We start from the raw sequence: 18416 nt of genomic DNA, 5'->3' as shown, positions 1-18416 counted from the left end.
TGGTTTGGAGAGAGGAAAAAACCCAAAAGAAGGAAAGTTTATGATGTTATGTCAATGAAGGTGGGTCCAGAAAATCCCTGTAGTCATATACCAAAGTAATATAGTTATTTGCCTTTTTATCATTTTGCCATTCTCTCTATTTTAATATTTTTGCATTATCAGAGCTTTGCACCTGTTGATACTCCTCCCACTCTGCCCTTATGCTGACCAAGCACTTTCAGGATTCTGTCAATTAAGATAGATCATGTGGATCTGGGGTCTCTTTTTGTTTGTTCATTTTCATATCCTGGGGCTAAGATGACTATTATCAATATGTCATGAATGAAAATTAATTTTCTCCTTTCAAAGAAAACACTTCTCATATGTCATGTTTCGGTTAACACATGTTTATTAATGGAAAAAGTACACCAAAAAACAGTTTATATTCAATTTTGCTAACTCTTAATCTGCTATAACTCCACCATTTCCTCAAAGCACTGTAGAGGCCAATTTATCCTGCCAATTTGTAGGACATATAACAGCTAGCCAGGCCTGTGATAAGTTATGTGATAGGACATAGAATGTGGTTATTTTCAAGTCTCAAACTTTTGCTTCAGCTTTTAGAAACATTAGATGAAGAAAACTTCCCATCAAAAATTTTAAAGTGCAAGAAAACATTGTGAAAATCATCCTGCTGTTAGCATAAGCCTGGACTTTACAAAAGAACCCACTGGTAGCCAGCTCTTTGAAGGATAAGTCCAAGTAATTGCTACAACATTCATTTGCTCTAATAAACAAATGTACAGCCCCTGTATGTAGATCTGGTTATTATTAATGTGTTCCTTTTCCCCTTCAAACGCTGTCATATTTGCTAATGCCAGGTGTAGAGAGAACAGGGCATTTACCTTATTTAAAAAACTTCCTCAAGTCTATTATATTTAGCTACCAAGGGCTACTCTTCCTACAGGCAAATGGATAGATCACAACCTTGGGGCTGGTTTTGCCCCTTCAAATTTCCAGCTAAGTTTCATATCTTCCCTGCCTTGCCAATATGTTACCTTCTGTTCACATTAAAGATAAGACAGAAACTCCATGTGAGTTTGTGAAACAGAAGATGGAAGAGATTACCCAGGAAGATCTCGAGGTAGTGTGGAAAATTCCTTGGCCAAGCTACACAAGTGTGGACACTAGCAGGAAACATACTGAAGAGCATGAAGAGTCAGGGCAGCTTCTCCATTTACATTGGCTTTGGAAAAACACACTCAGAATATGTATAAGTTCTACCATCACCTGATTCACTTCCTCTCTGTCCTTCCTTTCATATCAGGGGGACCTCAGATGAAGGCAGTCTGAGATGGTGACTCTGTGGGAATCTCCAAAGCTTCTGCTCTGCTTCCAAATGGGAGACCAGGAATATTAGGTGAAGACTTGTAGAAAAGAAGGCCGGCAAAAGTCCAAAATCATACACAGGTATAACCCTCCAAGTCCTCACAGCAGAGCAGACATGGAAACCAAGAGAACCTGTGTGCAGCAGTGGTAGATAATACACTGTAATATAGTGTTCTATCCATGTTTCTCTCTCTCCCCCTCCTCTCTCTGTGTGTTTGTGTTTGTGTGTGTTTCTGTCACTATCTATCATCTATCTATCTATCTATCTATCTATCTATCTATCTATCTATCTATCTGTCAACTATCTCCATATGTAGGAAAATCAAATGGACTGAGAGGAGGGGAGCAGAAATCTACAGATGGAAGTGGAGATTCCAGGAGAATGGAGAGAAGAAAAGCTAAGTTTGGCCTGACATGGTGGTGCACACCTGTAATCCCAGAATTTGGGGAACTGAGGCAAAAGAACCTTGAGTTCAAGGCCATCCCATGCTACACAGCTTACTCTTTCTCAAACCAATTTCCAATAAAAAGGAAAAGAAAGAATGGAAGGAAGGAAGAACGAATGAAGGGGGAGGAGGGTCTGAAAGAGTAAGAAAGACAAAGCTTTCTTTGTGTCATGAAGTACATGCAGCTGTGTGGCTTTAGGTCTCAGAGACACCAAATTTAATTGATTCATATTACCCACCATAGATGTGTAGCAGGTAAGAGCTCACTAACACATGTGTGCTCAGACCTGGTTACAGAGTAGCAGCATTTCATACCAGCTAAAGAAAAGACACATCAAGGTGGTCCTGGGGAAAGAGGAAATCAAGGGGGAAGGTCGAGTTTCACACCAGACTTTGGCTTGAGTTCTTTTCTCACATGGCTGCTAAGGACCCACAATGGCTCCAGGGGAGCTCTCTGGCATTCTGAACATTTCAACGGCATGAACTGCTTGGCCTCTGCTGACGTACTATAATTTTGTGGACTTACAAGATGAGGATGGCTTATTTAAGGCTGAAGCTGTCTTGTCTGGAGAGGAACTTTTGCTACCCTCCTGTTGGGATAAACACCCACCGTGACCTCTTTCAGTGGCAACTGCCATTGAGGCTGGGATTGATGGGAGCTCTGCGTGTTATATAGACATGGAACGAAACAGTTCCTTTGAACTAAAATTAGAGGGGAGGAGAAGTATTCTCTGTGAAGGTGGTGATTTGGGCTATTTCTCTGCCCCCATTCCATGGTTATGATCCTTCTGATCAAGTCCTGTTGAACTCAATTTGGCAGAGGGATGAGTTTCTGGACAGGGGCTATGTGCAGATACTGGCTTCTAGCTACAGCACTGACATGAAGAAAAAAACACTCCACCTAAAAGCCTCCAAAAATCACTAATGAGATTTTTTTTTCCTGATGCACACCACCTACTTGCCACCTGGCCCACTCCCCACCTCCCGGTGTGGTGAAGTGTGCTTACCACCCCAGCTCAGGGTCCTTGAAGCCTGCATTTGCGAGGAAACTAGAGTCTGTAATAAACAGAACAAGGGCAGTGAAATGCTTGCAGCTGTTCAACCTTTGATGCTGTAGTCAGAAAGTGTGCGCCCAACTTTTCCTCTTGATGTTAATTTCTCTTCATCTATTCTACTGGAGCAGTATGCAGAGGTGAGAGCCTTTCCTGTACCTGAATCTAATGAAATAAAGTTACTTTAAATCAATCTCTCGGGCTTCAGATTTCATTCAGTTTTCAGCTTCTCAGCACGGGGTTTTTCAGGAGAAGCCCTATAGCATTCCACCTACTAATGCATAGGGAAAGTTCCTCTCAAACATCCTTATTGCTTTTGTCTGGGTAAGCTTTTAGTCCCCTGGTCTTCTGAGTTCAGTGTGGTGGAGGGTTTCTGTCTTAATGGAGACAACTGAAAAAAATCAGCCTATGGAAACAAACCAGAGCCTGCACTCAATCCCATGTAGTCTGGGTGACTGCATCTTTGGATGCCTATGCCTTGGAGTCCTTCCTTTCTGACACTTAGATTTCAGTGCTTCATGTGACTACACACTAGGTCCATATGAGAAGAGGCGCTACGGAGTCAGAATAAACCCATAGCTGTTGCCAGTCATTTACACAAGAGCTGTGTAAAAAAAAAGTCCTGGCCTGAGGCCACAGAGGAGATTCCAAACCCATCTGAAACAGAGCTGCTCCCTCTTAGAGTCTCGGGTTTTCTCTTTCTTATACTTGACCAGGGATGGGTCAGTTATTCCCAAGTGTGTGCCTCAAAACTGCAAACAGCTTTCATGAGCAAAGTGTAGGAGACTCTGGGTTAACAAGTTTGAAAAGATTCTTTACTGAAAAATCCATAGAGGTCACATTAAATATTATGAAGAAATTACAAAGTGGGATGCATGAAAGATATTATATTTCTCGAACTGTACACCATCCAATCCTTTCCATTTTTGAGTGTGTGTTATAGGGAAAAGCGTTCTGCTGGACACATTGCACCATAGCAAAAAAACAAGTTATCTTTAAAATTTGTATCTGGGGAAATACTTTTCTTCTATAATTCCCCCTTTGATTGAAAATCATAATGAATATTTATAGGCAATTTCATAAATTACTACAGAAGATAAATAAAAATATTCAGACATTTAGAGTGCTGAAGCCAAACCTCACTTTAAAATTGGCATTTTAAATGGTAGGAATGAGGCTATCTGAATTATTATTGTATCTATTTGATGACTCAGACACCTTGATAAATTATCTCTTTGGATTATCTGATTTAATTATCACAAGAATCTTATGATTTGTTGTTTTACATTTACAGATAAAGAAACCAGGGTCTGATGATATTTCATAAATAATAATAATTATTGCAAGACCATCTAATCAATAAGAGACAGAGGCAGGGCTTCCACTCATTGTCCTGATAGCAATTTAATATTAAATATATTAAATCTCTATATAAAATAACCAATTTATCAAATCTCCTTCTTCCTATACCCCTGTTTGACCACCTTCCATACCAAACTAGAAATAAACTAACTCTAACAATAATTATCTTTCATGTAAAATTTTGAGTTAGCATGAAATAATGTTGAATAATTGACCTCTTAGATGTACTTGAAATATATGTATATATATAACAACTAAATGTTACCAAATGATTTATTATGATTGGTGCTAAATTACAATGTATATGAAATGGAGTCATTATGGAAACACATAAAAATAGTTACCTAGTTTTGTAATTATATTCACACAAGAATCTGAAATATAGTTTCTGTTCTGCCATTTAAAATATATCCACAGAATTACTTTTGCAGTTTTTGCCACACAATTTTACAATACTGATACTGCACCGGTATCATCTACCATACCATAAGAACAAAACAAAGTATGAAAGCAGTTAATAGAAAATGATTTTTTCCATATCCATCAGTGATTCCAAAGAAGATACTTTGTTCCCATTGGCAGTGAGGATGGATGGTAGTCATTAGCACTGCAGACTTTGCATACATAGACATATGTATGAATACACTCATGTGTTGCTCAGGCTATTGCTCCATCTGTAGGGATTTGCCTTTTGAGTTGACCAATGATTGCTGTGCAGTTCTACTGGGACATTGGTAGTATTCTTTTTTTTAACCATGTTTCTCTCACAAATCAAATATACAAGAAAGAAATACGGCAGGCTAAGATCTACAGTGCTACAAAGCAAGGTAAAACAGTTACTAAGTTATCAGTCACAGCAGCTAACGTACTTTTGCTATTCACAGACTGCAGACTCTTGTTGAATATCTGAGCTGATGGAAATTGATGACATATAGACATGCATTCATGTGAATCCATAATTAATGATGTTTATCCTGTAATAAGCACATTCATTTTAACACCATTCAGTAAACAGATTCTCTTAGGGCTTGAGCTAAATCTGCTATCACAATTATACACAAAAGAACCTGTAAACAAGTTGACGTTACACTTATGTACAAGCAAACTGCCTTGGAGAAGCAAAGAGGTAATTTCAATGGGTGTCCCTTAGTATGTATCAATGTGCAACAAACTGACCCATCATCAGGTGCCGGAATGAGGTCAGCAAAAAAGGAACATGAGCAAGGCCCCTGTCAATCACCATTCAGTGTTAGCTCCAGCAAAATCCAGGTACCTCCATGTGGTGTAACATCACATTCAAAGCATCAGAGACAGATGCAAAGAGAAATGTGGCAATCCCTGCTGTATGTATCTGGAGATCTCAGGTAGCTTATTCAACACAGCCCCAAAGTTGAGAAGGGTCAAAGGTGATACGGCTAGCATTTAAACACGTACACTGAATTTAAGGAAACTGTTCTGTTTCTAGTGCTCTGCTTGGTTGTGAAAGATGTGGAGAATGAGAGCGTAACTTTGTGTAGCTTCTTTCCACCATCACAGAGTCGCTCATCACAGACTTAGCTGAATGTTATTGTCAGCCTGAAGAGTGTCACTGGAAGCTGATCCCATTCACAAATTTCAGGGGAACTTCTGAAGTGCAGCTCTTGTAAGTTAGTTTCTCCGAGTGTTTTAGATAGGATACCATTTCAATAAATCATGAATCCAGTTTCTTATACCAAGAGACAGTAATGAGCAATGTTGGTACCCCCACTTTTCCACCCTGCGTGCTTTCCAAAACTACATTGCTATGCCGTTCTCTAAATTAGGCAGAACATGTTAAGAAAATTCTCCTGATTCAGTTTCCTTTAAAATAAAAATAAAAATAAATAAATGGGGAAAAATCCACAAGGGAACTCAAAGACAGGATGATGTAAAACTTCCTATCTGTTCCAAAATGTTGGGAACAAAGAAAATAACTGCAAGAGTTCTCCAACTTCATTTGAACATTTCATTAAAAAGCAGGAAGAAAGGTTATTTCTTCCTCAAGCCTTCAAGACTACACATGTAGAGAGCTTATGAAGATAATTTGCCTACTGGGATGCCTTGGTATTTGGTTCTGTGGGCCCTCTGCATAGGTCCCCAGGAAGGAGGAATCTATCAGCTGAACCCTGGCTTGGGAAACAGACTTTCTTTGAAGGATCAGGCTTATGTGCTTACAAACTGATCCCAAGAAGCCCCAGGGAAGCCTGCATAGGTTAACTTCAAACACTTCTCACATTCTCCCATGACCTCCAGAGCACTTGACTCTGACTGAGAGCCTGCCTTTTTGCCCCAAATTTAGACATTTGGCTCTTCTGTCTGTAGGATTTCCAAACAAGTAAGACGTGCTTTCTTTCATTTGACTCTGATCCTCCTCTTCTGAACAACTTTTTGATACTTGTATAAACAGGCTGAATAGGTGATTGGCAGGGGACTAGAGAGGGATTGGGGTGCTCGATGTGCCCTGGAGATTTGGCACCTATTTACAATACGTATATTTTAAACTGATTGCTGTAACTTCAACATAGTTAGACTGATAACCAGTGTCACTCATGATCATGCAGGCCGCATAGACCCCATGGACTACAAGAGAGCAATTTCATCAACAGGTGAGTGAGAGAGCCCTGGGCAATAGCCAGTGGGTTTCTGCTGTTGTTTTCTTTTTCTTTTCTTCCTAAAAATCACCACTTTCGTTTGGTGGCATTTTGTTTCTTTCCTTCCACTTTGTTTTGTTTTTGTTGTGAACATTTTGAAACATATAGTTTGAAATTCCAACCCATGGTTTGGCATTTCTTTAAATACAGTTTTATCCATAGAAGTTAAATCTAGGTATTTGTATCATATTCTCTGTATCATTGATAAATATATACATTCATAGTAGAAGAGAATTCTGGAAACCAGAACTGCAATAGACTATCTAGGAAACCAATATAAACTGTAATAATTAGTTTCCTAAACTCAAAATTTCAGTTTCAAGTTACGTGTTTATGTGTATACATATGTATAGATATATAGCTATTTGTATATATATATACATCTAGATAGATGTACACACATATATACATATATACATGCAATTTATACACCAACACACAAAACACCAGATACCCATGCCCCTTACACACACTCTTGTATTTCATTGCCAATTTTTGCTTTATCCCCCACCCCAGCTCAGAAGAGTAATCAGGAGATACTGTAGGAAGCCAATTCATTTGTATTTTTGATCTGACTTGAATAAAAAATAACCACTAATATTTGCAAAAAAAAGTCAAAATGAGAAAGCAGAAGGGTACATAGACACATGTCTGTATAACACATGTGCACAGCCACCCGCCCACCTGGTGTATGTCTTTTGAGTTCTGCCCTGGCACCCTGTACACAGCATGGCAAGCAGTCTCAGGTCCAGCCCTCCCAGTATGGAAACCAGCCTAGGGTGAGCACTCCTTAGGGCTGGACAGGTGTTATTAGTTGTGCACTATGACTGCCCCCCAGAGGGTTTGGAGTGCAAAGTAAAGTCCATGGCAGAGAGAACAGAGACCTGCCTTCCAAATCTGCCTTTTCCTTATCTCCTCCGAAAATTCATGCCTAATAGTAGTTGTGGTTTTTAAATAACCCATTTATTTGAGAAAGGGGGCTGGGCAGAGATCATACGGGCTACCCTTCACTTAAACAGTAAAAGAAAAAGAGAAATAGACAAAGTTCATAATAAAAAGGGAAGCGGTTATTTGATGGGGTGGTTAAGTCCACAGCCATTGGAATACAAAAATAAGCCCAAGTGAAAACATGTTTCTGCCACTGTTTTTATGGGCCTGTATGCCACTTTCTCTCTCTGAGTGGTATTGAGCTTATCTGTAAGGCAAGCGGCAGTGACAGAGGCCAGGGGCGTGTGGGAGGGTACATTGTTAGATTAGTATATGATTTAGTGAAATGTGGTATGTTAAATACCAAGTAGAGTTTCTGGCATGAAACGACAAATCATTAATAGACATTCCTTAAAACTTGGTTTTTAACTGATAATTCTAATATGTTGATCTAATATATATACATAGGATAAATATAGAAAACATACAGAAATAATATGTTTGGGTGACATGAATTCAAGTTCTTTATCCAAAATTGAATTTCTAAGTAGTTCATATTGTTCGCTGCAGTGGTGTTTACACGGCATGCATTCTACCAATATTTGATGGGTACATACACAAACAAATATATGATTGATTGATTGATTGATTGATTGATTGATTTAAACTCTCCAGTCTTTAGTTTCCCTGTTGTAAAATGGGGATATGATAATCTTTATTCTATCACTTTAATGCTGGTCTGATTAATTTAAAATAGATATCAATTTTTTTAAGGCCACAAAAGTTTCCTCAGAGAGTTGGCATGTGCCTACTAGATGAGGCTCAGCACCCAGGGCTTCTGAGGCTTGTCACGTCTATGACAACTGGGAGTGAGAACCAGACCTGTGCAAGTCTATGAAACAAGGAAACATATTTTCAAGATCTAAGTGCCATCGTTAATGAACCCAAATAAATAAGGTATACAATGAACAGTTAAAATAATGGAATCTTTGGTCCACTATGAGAACTTTCTCCCCCTTCCTGAATTTATGTCTGAGACCTTGTAGTCTACTGTTGATCAGCTCAGAAAGCATTCCGGTGGAGTCATGCAAAACCCCAAAGACTCCAAAGTGCTTCAACCTGACTGACAACATCAACGAAGTGTAATTGGGTGAGGAAGGCAAAAAGACTCATCTAGAAATCACCTGGCTGCCTAAGCCACAGACGGCCACTTCCCTTTCATGACCCTGAAAAAACGATGGTGTATTCCTTCTTCTAAACCTCAGCTCTCACATCTATATAAAGTGACGGTTGCATCAGACGTCATAAAAACCCACACACTTAAGTTGGTGATTGTGGTGATTTTGTCCTAGCTTGTGCCTTGACCAGGAGGTTTTTTTCTAGACACGGTGCAGAAAGGAAGTCATGGCTTCTAGCAGGGGGAGGGAAAGGATTCTTTTATCTTTAGGGGCTGGCCACTGGGAGTTTGACCATGCTCCAATGAGTGGGCAACACAAGCAGGACTTAGTCCTTTTCTTTCTTTATGTGTGTGTGGGGGGGGGCGGTGCAAGGGTGGGAGGGTGGACCTGGGAGGAATGGGAGGTGAATGTGATCAGGGTGCACTGTATAGAAATCCTAAATAATCCATAGAGGTATTATATTGGGGAAGAATAAAGGAAAGAAAAAGAAATGTAAAGTATTCCTTCGTTAAGTTTCTCATCTTAGGCAGTATTAGGATTTTTTAATAGACAATTCTTTGCTGTGAGAGTCTTTCTTGAGCACTGGAGGAGTCTTGGCAGTCTCTCATCTCTCCTCACTGGATTTCAGCAGCACCTGTCAGTCATGACAGTCAAAAATGTCTGCAGGGATTGCCAAAGACCGCTGGGCCACAAAATCATGCCTAGTTGGCAGGAACTGCCTTAAATGCACACAGCCTAATCAAACCAATAGAATTTCTGAAATTGTTTGTCTCCACACAAAAAGATAAACTACTGACCCCTGGTCACAATGGAGAAAAACAGTTAATGACCGACATGAATTCTAGTTTAACTTCCCCCAAATGCATTCTTCTGGGCTTCAGTTGTAGCCAAGTGCTAGGGCTCTTGTCCCCCTACCTTAGACTCTGGGTTCAATTCCTGACACTACCTTCTTTTTCTTTCCTATTTGTTTGTTTATTTTTATGTAAGATTTCATGCTTGACTTTACATATCATGACAGGGAGTTTGATCACCCCACACCCTAGACATGTGTAATGTTTTAATAATATCAGGGGACCAATATTAATCAGTTGATATTTTAAATGATAACCTATCTTTCAGAATTTAAAAATACATTAAATTTTTTAACCAAGGAATTTTCTTATGTACTCACATGATCAATAACCACTGGCTGAACAGGAATGTAAAAGCAAGGCATACACCTGTGTGTACACCCACACCATGGACACACAGATGCAACTTTGCAGTAACTTCACTACTTGGCAATGCATCAGTTCTGCTTCCATCAGTGATGGATAGACCCAATATTAGGAAGAAAAAAAAAAAGAAAGAACCTAAACTTTTGCTGGTTTTTATTGTGTAAATTCAGGTAATAGCTAAAGGTTCCTTCTAAGAATAACCTAAACAAGACAGAGCAGATCACAGAAGTTCAGACTCACTAAATCCTTAGTTGGCCTCTAAGTGCTTTTACAAGGCTGATTAACAGGAAAATTACCCCTACCCTCCTCCAGGACAAACCATGTGATAATTGCTGGGCTAGGGAACATTTTGTCCTTTATCTTTTAAAAAATAGTTTCCCTAAATAAAGGATGGCTGACATTCTAGGGCTTAAAATTCATTACCCAATTAACAATGCAATTTGTTCACAAACAAGAGGAATTTGTTTTTTAAAAAGGTTAGGAAGTTGGGCCAATAAAAGCATCTTCCCATTTGGGTGCAGAGCAGGGAAAGCAACAGACTGAAACAAACTGAACTATTTGTGTGTGTGTGTGTGTGTGTGTGTGTGTGTGTGTGTGTGTGTGTGTGTTTATATTGACCAAATAATCTAAGTTAGCTGCTCAAGGTCATCTATTTCATTAGCTGTTTCTCACTTCCTTTTGTATTTATTTAAATGTTCATTAATGCTCATGACAAGTTAATTATTCTACTTCTTGTTCCATATGGGCATTAGTCATTCATCCAGTTATTCTTCTGTTATATGCTAGGGTCAAGTGGGTGAGTCATTGTAACCTTCCAGCCTCTGTGGTGTATGTGTGTGTGAGAGAAAGACAGACAGACACAGACATACAGATGGATAGACAGACAGACAATGAGAGAGAGAGAGGCAGAGAGAGAGAGAGAGAGAGAGAGAGAGAGAGAGAGAGAGAGAGAGGAGAGGAGAGGAGAGGAGAGGAGAGGAGAGGAGAGAGAGAGAGAGAGAGAGAGAGAGAGAGAGAGAGAGATTATGGTGTGGCAGTCTCTTCTGGTAGAATCACTGGGGAAAATTATAGAACTTCACTTCCTTTGTGTCCTTACAGTTGGGTTGTCACCATTTTTAATTCCTTCTGTCCTTTCTCATATGCTTATTCTTATACATAGGCTTTTCATTTACATTTTTTGGTTAACATTATGGTTCAAAAATCTCCATCATCTACGAGCCTCATATCCTGCTTATGTTAAACTGAACTAAGCAAGTAATTCAATGGTTCAGGATTGTATTGATTAAACAGCTGAAATCACTGATTATTCCACATTGCTTTGGTGTTATCTGTGTATTTCATCAATGGAACCATGTTTGGTGCAGCATAGTCATTAAATTATGGATTACTTTCTGGCTCCTTTGACCCAAACTGAGTAATAAAATGAACAGCTGGCACAAAAGGCATCATTACTTTCATTCCCTGTTGGGTATTATTAAAATACGCTTCTCTCAGAGATATTCCCCGTCCACCTGGGATAAAGCTATAATGATACAGGCTTTCTGACTGAGGAGCAGAGGCCCATCTGCCAAAAGATAAAGCTGTAATGATATAGGCTTTCCGACTCAAGGAAAAGGCACAAACATAGACCTTATGGGAAGAAGACTTTGGTTGAATGGCAGATGAAGTGATAAAGGGATTTTGGAGACATACTGTGGCCTAGTCCCGAAGCATGATTTTATGGACCTTTCATAGACAGTGAAAGGCACTTGATTTGAATTATATGTTGACTTCTCCTTAGTTCCTCAATAGTATTTCTTAAGGTGTGGTCCTTGGATCATCAAAACTACTAAAGATACTAGTTCAAAATGTAGATTTCCTGCCCCTGCTAAAAGTTTTATGAATCTGACTCTGAAGTCTACATAAGGGGATCTCCTTTTCAGAAAGTGCCATAAGTGGATTTAATGTGTGATGAATACCAGACTACAAAAGTGTTTGCAGCAGTGGTCACTGGGGGAAAATCCCCTTACCAGTGTCCATAGCAAAATGAGAAGAGCAGACATTTCAAAGCAAATACTGTGGCTGCATCACAAGGCTGTAGTCATTAAAGCTGAAGACTCTTCTTTCCACGGGGATGGGGAGCAATAACCATTTCATCTAGAACCAAAGTGATGAAGGCAATATAAATCAAACTCATTCCAGCATGTTTCATTTCCTCTAATTTCTTTGTAGATATCTATCATTGTATAGTCCCTTACCAATGACATCTAACTCCATTGTAGGTCCAAATACACACTGCTCACTCTGATTCTTTCTCTAGTGTGTTCTTTTAACACTGTAAGAGAAAATAAATAAATTGGAACAGTAGGCCATCAAGATTGCAAGATGCCAACAATACCAAGACATTAAAGAGAGAAATGGCCCATGCTAAAACCTATAACTCAGCATGCAAATTGGTAAAAACATTTATCTGCCACAGAGTCACCAGGGGGAAAATAATTCCCTTCATTTTTCCTTAGAAAATTGTTATGTCAAGTAGAGATGACAAAAAATTCATCCTATAAGTTCGCAGAAAATGTCTTATTAATTCTAGCAAAGATCAAACATAAGGCCACCATTACTCAAATTCCATGACAATATATCCAATGGTAGAGAATGCCAACTCTCAGCTCTTCTGGGTTGGTCTACTCTACTATATACCAAATTGAAAGATTGAAGTGATAGCAAAGAAAAGTTTGAGAATCAAGTTTTGGCTTTCATTGTAGGAACTGTACTGGAGTAATTTTTTTTTAAAATATTGTATCTGCCATTAATTTCCCTCCTTGGAGCATGTTCTGCTTATCAAAAAAAAAAAAAAAAGATACTCAGAGGACTGGAGAGTCTGGAGAAGCAAACATAATCCAGAATCATAAGCAGGGTGGCTAAGAGAATAAATAATGAACAGACACCTGCCATCTGTGAAAAAGAATGCTTCTGAATCAAACAAGGCCAAGTGATAGGCACATTTGTCATTGCACTCTTCCTCCCTTTTAAAAACGAGGCATGCACGCATGTCCAGTAGGACAGATATGCTGATGTGCACAGGAATACATCACAGTGTATTTTGGAAGCCACTTCACAGGGTTGCTTATGACTACATCAGTGCATTTTTTTCTGAGCAGTGGAAGAGGTAATTATAAATTATGTTAACATGTGTTTTCCTTTTCCCTCTGCTGTTTGCATAGTGTTCCCTTCTTAATAGTGGGTAGGAGGACTTTATAAATATGTCCCTGACTTCAGGAGACTACATATCCATTTAATGACCTCCCCAAGTTCATAGAATTTAGCCTTACAGGATTTCAGAGACGGCAGCCCAAATTCAGTCTATACACATGTCAAGTCTCATTCATTTGACCATCCAGTACTATTCATTTCTTGATAGCAACAATGTACAGCTCCTGTCAAAATCCACATTCAAGAACTGAACTGTATATAATATTATTCTGTCCATAACTGAACTTATGGCTCAGAAGCCAGGGATACCAGAATGCTTAATCTCATGGTTCACTTAGCCAAAGATTATTCCCAGTGTGTTGAAGACTACAAGGAGCACGCTAGATAGATCACTCCATGCCAAAGGGAACCTAAGACTTTATATTCTTGGTGCCTCCTCAAAGTCTTGTACTAACCTGGGCTCTATTCCTGAACATGTCAACACCCTCACAAGTGAATGCCATGCTTTTGGTATTTTCTGTTTAAACATTTTACCATGGGGCAGATGCCATTTTACAGGTAGCCCAAAAAAGAAAGTGATATGTTGTTGTTTTTCAACAGATTTCTACTACTTAGCTTGTTAGCTGTGGGTACAGAGTATCTGGGAAGAAAAAAGAAATGCCTTAACAACAGAGCCTGCAGAACATTGCTATAATACTTTGGGTATAGCATTTTATTTCCTATTTGAAAACTGAAGTAGTAACTATGGGTTGATGGCCAGCCCAGTTCTTGAGTGCCTCAATGTCTTGATACAATTATGATTAGGGCTGAATTTTAAGGAAACTGGGGACTTTGGCCAATTTATTCAAATCTCAGATTCTCTGAAAGCCATTTCAGTGAGTCAATGATCATCTGGTCAGTCATTTACATCCACTGTCTTCTGATCCATTAAGATCCATGATGCTTCTCAGTATCTTCTATAGTTACTATGATGGTGTCTTTGATGTACCATCAAGAAACACAGAATGCATTAGTAGGCTTTACACAAAGCTATCCATCAACTATCTGCTAAAATATTAATACACAAAAGAATACTTTTATAAATGATAATTTTCCTGGCAACTCAGCACCTTTCCTTTTTCACTTAAAATTTTAAACTCTCTGAAGCATCAGGACAAGAAAGCATTGCCTTATCCTATTATCTACCTGTGTAGTAAAGAATTACAAAAAATTCAGAAAGACTAACAGGTACCAATAAATCAATGAGGAGATTCTTAAATAACAAATGTACCTAAATGCAAGTTTTCAGAAAGAAGAAACTGGTCATCAGATTTTCCTCCCATAGATATTGTCTGGTTGTCTTTATTACCTGTGCTAATTAAACATATGTGTGTGCACATGTACACACACACACACACACACACACACACACACACACATACACACACACACACCAAAAAATTAGGAATGTTTGGCACATTATAGTGACAAATCATTTTTTCAGTTACCACTGAGATGTGTGAAGAATGCTGAAAATTAAAATTTGTCTTTGGACATTCATTTAGCACAAGTGAACAAAAGAACTATTGAGAGATTAATAGAAGACAAGAGTCATGTGGATAGACATTGTTAACAATTTCTTTTGGACTGTATCTATACAGGTCAGGAATATATTTTTTAAAAAGCTTAAAAAGTCAAATTCATAACTTTTGTGTTCCAGCCCCACCCACTCGGGTCATTACAGACATTTTAGAAATGGTACAACTAAACCATAGTATGGCCGCAGCCAGACCCCAGGATCCCAAAGGCAACCAAGCCTGGCTATAAGCAAGCAACAATGTACAGGTGTAGTTTAAAGTTCGTATGAGAAATTAGGAAGCATGTGGGGGTACAAATCCTCTCAAGCAAGCAAACTGAAGGCTGGATGCATCTTCAATCATTGTGTGTTGTTCACAGCTTCACAACTCATAAGGATGCAAAGGACTTGCCTGAATTATACAAAAGGCCTCATCAGGAAAAATGTGGGAAAATTAGAACTCTGATTCAGGTAGAGAGAATGGTGATCATCAAATAAGAATGGAGAAGGCTGAGTGCAGGGCATCTCCAAGCTGTGTTTATGAATGAGAATATCTGCTAGTTTCTTCAAACACAAACAGTGTTCCACTAGCTCATCTCCCTGTCTCCTAATGTAGGGAAAGAGCACAGCAGAGCAAAGGAGCCTGGGGGGGTATTCACTTCAAAATAAGAAAGAGAATTCGTTGATGATGGGAGCCTATTCAGCATTAGAAAGTGTTGCCGAGGGAGGCTGGAAAATCTGCCCAGGAGGGTTTGAATAAAGAGGCAGAGGTTCCTTTGTCTGAAGTGCTCTTGTGGGGGTGGGGGGCAGCTGGCAGCAGGGTGCCAGTCCTTTGCTGTCCAGCCCCTGGGTCATGTGCATCCGTTGTGCATATATACAGACATATATTGTGCTTTGTGTTGCACAAGTGCTCATGCATACAGAGTCAATAGAAACTGGCACATAGAGATCTAAGTGAAAAAAATCATACAAATCTGCCATTCTCCCCTCACCCCGTAAACAAAAGGAAAGAAAAAATTAAAAGTCTTGACATATGCCACTGGATCATATCTCTTTCCCCATCCTTGACCAAAGGAAGGAGGCAGAAAATGAGAGGGGGAAAAAAAAACAACCCGGTTTGGGATGGATGACTCCCAAAGCCCGTGAGCTACTCACATGGAGCCAGCTTTCATTGTATGTAAGACTCTCAGCACATGGGACCAAGTTAATAAGAGACAAAGGACAACAGAGGAGCGCGCTTCTGGTTCCACATCTGAAAAGAAATCTACCCTGTGGATTTACACGTTAAGGTGAGCTAGTTAAAGTAGGCAGTAGTACATCAATGGACTATTGTGTTCTAACAAATGTGGATCATTAGTTGTCATTTTCCTTTAACATATGTCTTCCTTTGGGGAGGTTTATTTCAAAATGGTGACTATCCCCAGCCCTCCCCTATAGATGGTACTTCCGTAAAAGTTCAGACTGCCAAGGATGTTTTCTCTCGGGGAAGCGATCTGGAATTTTTATCTTCAGGAAATCCTGGATGCACTTCTCCAGCTCTTCTTCGATGGAGAGCTTTTCTTTCGCAGCTTTCTTTTTGCTGCTTATGTTCGACTCCCTGGAGCCCGACGTCAGAGTCCTGAGCAGGTCACTTTTCCGCCTCATCTCCGACTGTTGGATCAGCTGCACGGGGCCCTTCTTAATGGGCCTGTCCAGAGTCTGGATGTTGCTCTGGCGCGTTACAGGGCCACAGATCACCGTCTCCTGGGGAGAGCTGGCCTCTGACTGGCTGTCGCAGCTGGAAGTGGAGAGGTCGTTGCAGGAGGTGCCGCTCTCCCCTTTGTCTCCCTTGCCGTTCTTGCAGCAGCAATCGCAATGAGAGGAGGACCACCTGGAAGGCTCACCTGAAAGGCAAACACAGACCCAAAAATGAGTGCCAGCAACTCAGGGTGATGCAGAGGCAGAACACGTTAGTACTCAAAGAATACGGGTGATTCACCACAGCAACATCCAGAAGCTAAGTCATCGAAGGGACGTACACCACCAATAGAAGACCGTGCATCTAGTAGAATATGGTGTCATGCTTAAAGCACACCAGCACTGCACTCAAGAGCCCCAGTCAGAAATACCCAGGTGTTTATCAGCCCTGGCACTTGGCAGACCCAAATTTTTAGGACTTCAGTTCTACCAGCACTAACACCAAGATAAGAATTTTCTTACTACCTGGAGTTTTAGAGATGATTTAGATGAGACAAGCAGAAGGAAATGGGTGGCAGACAGTAATCTCAGAAAGTGCTTGCCAATTTTACCATAGGTAGCATTAAACCCTCAGCTAAAGCCCCACCTGTAACAGTCAGGATTCAGGAAGAGGCTATCTAAGGGGAAATGGTAGTGGTTAGTGAAGAGGGCTCTGGCCAGTCCCAGCATTCCATTGGCTATGAGCACAACAGCTCCACTTGGCATTTGCACACATGTTGTGCTCATCCTATGAGCGCAACAGCTCCACTTGGCATTTGCACTCATGGAAACATCAAGACCCAGAGAACTTAACAGATATGCCATGGTTTGAATAGTTAGTGGAAGAGCTGGGATTTGAATACAGATGTCCCAAGTGTTATAACCAAGTCAATTAACTGCTTCCTAAAACAAATTGCCTGTCTGTAAAATTCTTGCTTCTCAAAATACTGTTCAAGTGTGAATTTCTCTGAAGTTCCTGTGCATCTCTCCTAAAAATGTCTACCTCCCCACAGGTATGGCTGTACTTTTTAAGCACCTTGACTATTGCACATAACTACCTTATGTGTGTTCCAGCAGCTATTAGACCACCATCTTCCTAATGTAGACATGGTGATGTGTTTATTGTTGCAAGTCTAATGAATCACCCAAGGTATAACAAAGAAACTTAATAATACAGAGCATCTTAATAATAACTTTAAAGTAGCTGGGTCTAGCCATGCCTGAAGCTAGTCTTGTCAGTGGGCTTGTCAATTATGTGATCCAAAAAAATTCCCTTTTTAATTTAAGCCAATGTGAGAGCTTCTGTCCCCATCCCCTAAGTGTTGACTCTTGAAAATTAGTTCAGCAGTTTGGAGGCAGAGCAATTTTTCAGGTACATAGTTGGTGGCTCAATGAACTTTGAAAAATTCACAATCATGGCACAAAAGAACTTTTTCAGACATAAATTTTGGCCTCTAGCCTTCCAATCTCTGAATAGCCCCAAACCTTGTAGAATCATTCTGTGTACTGATCATACATTACAGGTTGGGTGCTGTGCAATATTACTTTAACTAGGCAAAGATGTGTTAACAATTATTTAGGCTGCTGAATATTACTTTAACTGTGTAAAGTTATGTGACATTTATTTACGCTGCATTTGTTTAATGATGTAAAGGTGAGTGTTTAATCATGTAAAGAATGTGTTGCATTCATTTCACCATGTCTGCCTAAGGCACCTGATTGGTTTAATAAAGA

At 39.7% G+C, this 18416-nt stretch overlaps 1 protein-coding gene across 4 annotated transcripts in view; it reads right to left on the bottom strand.

Moving 5' to 3' along the window:
• Positions 1–252: 252 nt before the first annotated feature.
• Positions 253–18416, bottom strand: part of Kctd16 (potassium channel tetramerization domain containing 16) — a 296969-nt gene continuing 278805 nt past the window's right edge. For 3 of the 4 annotated variants that reach the window (XM_042263737.2, XM_006976930.4, XM_042263736.2), the window contains exon 3: positions 253–16849. In XM_042263737.2, the coding sequence (XP_042119671.1) occupies positions 16398–16849 (452 nt within the window). In that variant the 3' untranslated portion in view covers positions 253–16397. The remainder of the gene's footprint in view (positions 16850–18416) is intronic. The other variant, XR_013046063.1, reaches the window with a different exon arrangement.

This window comes from Peromyscus maniculatus, chromosome 19 (genome assembly GCF_049852395.1).
Source record: "Peromyscus maniculatus bairdii isolate BWxNUB_F1_BW_parent chromosome 19, HU_Pman_BW_mat_3.1, whole genome shotgun sequence".
In the NCBI taxonomy this organism is placed as follows: domain Eukaryota; kingdom Metazoa; phylum Chordata; class Mammalia; order Rodentia; family Cricetidae; genus Peromyscus; species Peromyscus maniculatus.
Note: the sequence above shows the minus strand (reverse complement) of the source record. Positions and strands in the feature narration are given on the sequence as shown.